General features: G+C 52.7%; 1 protein-coding gene across 6 annotated transcripts in view; it reads right to left on the minus strand.

Annotated features, from left to right (window-relative positions):
• MAPK8IP3 (mitogen-activated protein kinase 8 interacting protein 3) overlaps positions 1-3,279 on the minus strand; it is a 47,927-nt gene extending 44,648 nt beyond the window's left edge. For 4 of the 6 annotated variants that reach the window (XM_047097965.1, XM_047097968.1, XM_047097966.1 and 1 more), the window contains exon 1: positions 2,914-3,278. In XM_047097965.1, the coding sequence (XP_046953921.1) occupies positions 2,914-3,231 (318 nt within the window). In that variant the 5' untranslated portion in view covers positions 3,232-3,278. Of the gene's footprint in view, positions 1-2,913 lie in introns of all 6 variants that reach the window. The other 2 variants (XM_047097967.1, XM_047097969.1) reach the window with 1 other exon arrangement.
• Positions 3,280-6,939: the final 3,660 nt, after the last annotated feature.

Here is a 6,939-nt window from a genome sequence, read left to right on the forward strand (position 1 = left end):
CGGGGAGCCCTCTGCCTGCCTGTTCCTCCCTCAAGTCACACTGGGTGGGCAACTACTTGCTCTGTGTTGCTCTCACCCAACTGCCCACCGCCACCCTTCCTAACAGGAAGGAACCTGGTGGATTTAAAAAACAACTTCCTGTCAATCAGATAAGGATTCAGAATTTTTAAGGTCTCCGTAGAAATTTTAGAGCCAGCAATAGGTCCGCTTAGCTGCACAAGCTTGAGCAGGACTCCGAGATCTCAATTCCAAGGGCAAACCCCACACAATCAGAGACCGAGATGCCCAGTGCTTGCCGTCTGCAAATCCACCGAGGTGCTCTCCCCTGACTCAACTAAATCTGCCTCGCCGCAGTTCTCCAGGCAAATGACAGCCAACGAGGAGACTTGGCACTTGGTAGGAAAAGAACTTCGCAGCTGGCAAGCCGCTTGCCCTACAGAGGTGGCCACTGCGGCCGGAAAGGGGCACACCAGGCGATGCGAGTGCAGCTCCCAAGCGCAGGGCTGGTGCTCAAGCCCATGTGGACTCCAGGGCTTGGCCCCGCTGCTTGGCCCCCACCGTCTCTAGCCGCCCTCGCTCCCACCAAATGAGCCATCCCAGAACCAGAACATGCTCGCAATCCCTGGCTGCAGTGATTACGGGCAGCAGTAGGGGGACATGGGTAGTTGCTCTGCTCAAGGCTTTTTAAACAAAACCTGCAGATTCTGTCTGCCTGGAAGGCTACAGTGGCTCAGGTTACCCAGCTGTGACTAAGCCTTCTTGAGCAGAGTGGCCAGGGACGCAGGAGCTACTCTGCGCCACGAACGTGCCTCAGCCTGTGACGTTCCAGCTCCTGTGTTAGGAGACACACATCTGTGATCTCGATTCCCTGCCTAGAAAAGAAGTGGTCTTTTCCACAAAACTGGAAATAAATGTCTGGCAGATTTAAGGAATGAGATAGAATGCCAAAATGGTTACAGTATTTGGCCTTTTTCTTTACTCGTAACATGGCCTGAGGTCTTTCCAAGGGCGTCCTATTAGCAGCTAATCACAGCCCTGGGCCGGCTAGCCAAGCATTTGTCTGCTTCATGGCTTTCTGCTCAGGAAGCTCTAGGCAGCTTCTCTCAAGAGCCGGGCGATGCCGATGCCGGGTCTCGGCCTCAAAGGCAGTGTCCTGCTAACCACACGCACACCCCCCAGCTTGTAATCCAGGCGAGTGCAAGTGGGAGGCAGGAAGCACAGTCACTCATGGCTGCACTCAGAACTGCACAGAGCAGAGCAGAGGCCTGATCCACACCTCGCTAATTTTTTAAGCTGGAAGGTTATCATCGTGAGCCTTACGGTGGTCAATCTTGATCTTCCCCTTTCATCTCTTCTCACCCACCATGGGGACCAGACAGGCACAGGAAGAAAGAAAACACATTATGGGAAACATCAGTTAGACATCACGTGGCTGCAGAGAGGAATCAGAGAAGGGGAGGCCGCAGCCACTCCCCACCACCACGGCCGGGCAAGGGTAACCCCCGCACTCCACTTTTCTGGGGGTGCAGCTCTCTGACCTCTCGCGATAGCATGATACAGAAGAGACCAGGCCAGGAGTCCGGGTAGACTGGGTCCAGCCTGGCTCTTGTAGGGCTTGTGACCTTGTCCAGCCCCCCCACGTCTCGGGCCCACTTCCTTCCCCAGTTAGGGCCACTCTGAGCACTAAAATCCTATGAGCTCTTGCACCCCCTCCAGCTGAGAACTTTAAACCAGTGGCCAGACTGGTACCCCAACGAATACACAACAGCCTCTTGACAGATGTGTGACCCCAAAGGCAAAATAACTACTCTGAGTAAGAATGACTTAAGAACCAAACTAGAATGTAAACCACTCCGATTCAAGAAAAAGCCTGAACACCCAAACAATCTTCTGCTTCAATACTAACAGCAAAAATTGCGCTAAGCCAAACGAACTGAAAAGAAATGTGGCCCATGTAACAAGCGGCTTCGCATTCATACATCAAAGACTATCACCTGATGCCTAGAATGAAAGACCCTCAGAGAGGCTTAGAGATTGTCTAGAGCACCTGATTCATTTGATGGAAAATCAAAATCCAGAGTGGGCAGGCGATGTGGACAAGGTCACAGAGGCAAAGCAGGGCTGGGGACCCACACCCCCTGCACCCGCCCGGGGCTGGCGCACAGTTGGCACTGAGCATTTGAGAGCGAATGAGTAAGTCAAGCGGTGTTCCCCACAACGCATGGTTCTTCTAACTGGTTCGTAAATAAGTGATTTCCAGGTTACGGAGGTTCCCTAGAACGTAATCAAATATTTCAAAATTCCACTCTTAATTTCCCAGAAGCCAGGGTGAAATTTCGCAGCCTTTTCCACGTAAGCTAATAACATTCCCAACTGAGGGAACCACAAGCCAAAGACGTCACCTCCAGAAACCTGGGGTCTTTCCCCTGGTGCCAGAGGAGCAACCCAGGTGCCGCTTCAGTTAGCTGTTTACATCAATCACCAAATTCATCCATGTCGCTGCACTGGGGCCTAAGGGAAAGGTGTTGGGACAACACCCCGCTTCGGGGCGCAGAACCTCAAGGCCAGATGTCCCGTTTCGGGGAGGATTTAGAATGGCAGCAGCCAAAGGCAGTAACGGGGGGTGGGGGTGGGGGTCTAGGAAACGGCTTCGCAAAAACACACACACGGGCCAAGAGAACGGACGCCTGGAGTGAGAGGTGGGTGTGGAGCGGGCAGAGAGGCCTGGCCAGAGGCTCAGGCCGCTCAGGCTGCCTGGTGCCGCTGGCTGGAGCAGCGGGGTCAGGACCCGGGGAGCGGCCGAGGGGCGCGGGGGGGTGGGGGGAGGGGCCCGGGCGGGGCAGGGTCCCCCGGGCGGGAAGGGGTCCCCGGGGCGGGGCGGGTCCCCCTGGCGCCGCGGCCCGGCCCACGCACCTCCTCGGCCTGCTTGCGCAGCGCCTTCTCCCGCTCGTACTGGGTGAGCAGCTGCTCGTTGTCCTCGCGCAGCAGCTCCAGCTCCACCTCGTGCTCCTGGTTCTCGCTGAGCACCGAGTCCAGGTTCTCCAGCACGTTGACCACGAGCGGCATGAGCTCCTTGACCACCTCCTCGTCGTAGCAGTGGATGAGGCGCTCGAACTCGCGGTAGATGGAGCCGGCCAGGCCCGACACCCGCTCCGACATCACCGAGCCGGAGCAGTAGTCGTCCTGGTACACCACCACGCCGCCGCCCTCGTCCATCTGGATCTCCATCATCGCGGCCACCGCCGCCGCCAGCGCGGCCCGCTGTCCGCCGGCGCGCCCGCCCGCCCCGGCTGCCCGTAGTCCGCAGGCCGCGGCCCGTCGCTTCCTCCTCCTCCGCCTCCGCCGCCGCCGCCGCCGCCGCCTCAGGGCTCGGGCGCCGCCGCCGCCGCTGCTGATGCTGCTGCTGCTGCCGCTGCCTAGGCTGCGCCCGTCAGTCAGCGGCCGGAAGTTCTGCTGCCCGGAAGTCCCGCCCGAGCCCCGCGGCGCGGCACCACTTAAGGGTCGCGGGGCCCGTGACGTAGAGGTAGCCCGCCCCCGGGACGGAAGCTCGGCCGAGCGGGGCAGGGAGCACTTCCGGTCTGGCTTGTCACGGCCGCTGCTCGCCAGCGCACGTCACCCTGAGCGGGTTCCCGCAGCTCCCACGACACTGGTCCGACTTTAAACGTCACCTCGCCCTGTCCCAGGAGCATATGGACACGGTCGTTGGGCCGTAGGGGCTGCGGCCGCAGCAGCCACCCCGCGCCTGCCGCGGCGCAGAGCTGCCTGCCCCTGAGCTCCGCGCGCGTGCGCGCGTCCCCGCGCTTGTGCCCGGGTACCAGCGAAGTGACGCTGCCCATCTTGTCCCCAAGTCCCCGAATAAGCTCTTCCATCCGGGCTGCTGCGCTGTCCTGCGTTGTGTGTAACTTCCTCAGACTCCCCGGCTTCGCGATAGCTGTAATCACCCCACTGGGTTCTGAATTTCAGGGGTTGTCCTTTGAATTTGTCCTTCTTGACCCTACATTCTATGTCTTGATAGGCTCTTATTTCCTCCACTTGCATCCACTTGGATGAAATCTCTTTAGCAAGGTTTTTTTTTTTGTTTGTTTGTTTGTTTTTTAAATCATAATTACAGTATCTGCAGCCTTTGCGAATCTGATTATGCGGTCTGTTGTTTTGGTTGATTCTTGCTTAGGCTGCTCCTCCTTTCCCTTCTGAACTAGGATCCCTTGGATCTTTGTGGAAACACTTTGAAGTGTGAGTTTAGAGTTGCTCCACAGGGATCTGCATTTGCTTTCACCGGTATCTGAGGACACCAACGCACAAGTTACACTTGCATCTTGAGGGTCACACAGGTAGTAGTAGTTGATTAAAAACAACAGCCCCTAAACTTGTCAGAGCTTAATACGAACAGAAATGCTGTCATCCCTTTTACCTAATGAAATGCTTCAAGGTCAGTTCATCCTAACCTGACTGCACCAAATCAATGAACTCTCCTGCAGATAATGATGTCCTGAATACTATTGCACAAATTTTCCCCTTGCAACCTAATTTGCTGTGTGGATGCTCACCCACCCCATTAGAGATAAACTAAGGTTTCTGTCTCAGATCCAGATTATCTGGATTAAAAAAAAATTTATTTTTGAGAGACAACATGAGTGGGGCAGGAACAGAGAGGGAGACACAGAATCCAAAGTTGGACGCTTAACCGACCGAGCCACCCAGGCGCCCCAAGATTATCTGGATTTTGATGCTAGCTGTGACACAGTCACCCCATTTCATTTCCAAACTGAGCCTAAAAATACTACCAACCTCCTAGGAAAGTTATGAACATTAATAAGCTAATCCATTAAAGGGGCTTCATACATTTCTAGCAATATAGTAAGGGCGCAATATAGAATTGTTAGGTTTATTCTCAAGATGAAGAGTCAGGACAAACAAGTATGTGTAATTTTTCTTTTTGAGCCAATTACAAAAAAAGCTTGTGAGTGTTTTGGGGAATGTTCAAGACTTCTGCCTCAGGCCTTTTTTCAGAAACATGACCCCTCTGAACCTTCTTAGTACCAAATATACAGTAGGGTAGCCCCCGCTGTGAGGCCAATTGGTCACCAACTTTATTGGTTTCTATTACTAACATAACTGGGCAGATTTACTTGAAACTGGCTAAAACAGAACGAAGTTTTAACACGATGAGCCGCTGGGCAACTCCTGATGCGTACTTGAGGACGCCACTCGTGTACTGGGGTGACATAAGCTAGCACTTGCTTTAACAGACTTCCATTCAGATTTGTAAGCTAAATTGGGGCACAATTTTTTTTCCCTCTGCACATGACCCTAAAATGTAAGGTGAGTACTTGGGTTTCAAAAGTGCTGCTTTAGCCCGGCTCTGTGGCACAATGGATAGCATACTGGACTTCCAGGAGTGTGCTCGTCATGATGAGCAAAGGGCGATGTATCAAAGTGTTGAATCGCTACACTATACACTTGAAATAGTACACTGTTTGTTGACTAACTGGCATTTAAATAAAAACTTTAAAAAGGTTATACTTTAATTTGCTAGGAAGTCACCTAGGACCCTGTAATGTCTCCCTTAATTCTTCCTATGCTGAATTTTGATGGCACTTCGTGGTCAAACATACAACAGGAATATTTCACTCGTGATCTTCAAGAATGCTAAGGATTAAGGAGATAATAAGAAATGACCGGGTAACACAGGAGGAATATACATTCTTGCCACACTTGAAAATAGAACAAGTTCCGTTCCGCTAATGGAGCCAGTACATTCTGGAGAAAGCACAGGACGTGAAATGGCAACCCTTTCATGTTTGTCGATCGCTCCCTCACCGTAACATTCGTAGAGTTACCTTGGTCCTTTCAGACGTAGCCACTGCCCAGCTGCTGGAGACAAATGGGTTGTGACTCTCCAGGACTGAGCTGCCCTGTGGCTGGGGCCGCTTTAACGTTACCAGTGCCTAGCGCACGTCTTGGGACATGCTCTGCACTCGAACACGTTTTCGGATGAACAAACGAAGATGGCGTCCGTGGCGTATGTCCGGTTTCTTTCTGATATGCTATTCTGGTGCTGGCTGTGGTCCAGCAGGGAGAATGGTGTGCAGCCTCCTGTGGGGTGGGGCTGTGAGGGGGGCCTCCCAGCAGGTGGTCTGAGTGGTTTCATCACCCTAGGTCCATGTAATGCATATTGTTTGCTTTTACGACATAGGGAAATAGCTATCATGTAAGAGGGAAAGACATTCAATCTGCTTTTTTTTGCAAGACTTTAATCTAATGGCAGACTAAAAGCTCAGCACCACATCTACTTATTACCAAGCTTGTTACTGGAGTTGGAAAGCCCACTCAAGAGGCAAGTTCAATGCTGTCATTTCTTTAGGAAAACAAGTGTCATTTCTTTAGGAAAACAAGTGGTGCAAAAAATGATTACCTTTAACTTACCTACAGAAACCCAAAAGGACACTGGCAAATTCCTGTTCATTCTATTCAAAGTTAGGTCTTTGGTTTCCAAATTTAAAACTGTAAACCCATGGGGCGCCTGGGTGGCGGTTAAGTGTTTCACTTCAGTTCAGGTCATGATGTTGCAGTTTGTGGGTTCGAGCCCTGTGTTGGGCTCTGTGCTGACAGCTTGGAGCCTCGGGCCTTCTTCAGATTCTGTGTCTCCCTCTCTCTCTGCCCCTCCCCCACTCGTGCTCTGTCTCCCTTTCTCGAAAATAAACCTTAGAACAATTTTTTTAAATAATAAAACAACCCCTGTAAATCCATAACCTCTGAGAAGATTCACTTGGGCATCCTCTGGCTAAATGGTGCAGGGGTGGGGCGGGGAGGGGGTGAAGGCAAACCCCTTCAGCAAAGAACACCTGTGAGGGAAGGTGCAGGGTCCAGGCATCTCGGGAAACGGATGCTGAGAAGCACATGTGAACGTGCACACAAAAGACTGACCCAGACTTCGAG

This window comes from Lynx rufus, unplaced genomic scaffold (genome assembly GCF_022079265.1).
Source record: "Lynx rufus isolate CCGP_SWC_20201006 ecotype Redwood Valley unplaced genomic scaffold, mLynRuf1.p SCAF_43, whole genome shotgun sequence".
Classification (NCBI taxonomy): domain Eukaryota; kingdom Metazoa; phylum Chordata; class Mammalia; order Carnivora; family Felidae; genus Lynx; species Lynx rufus.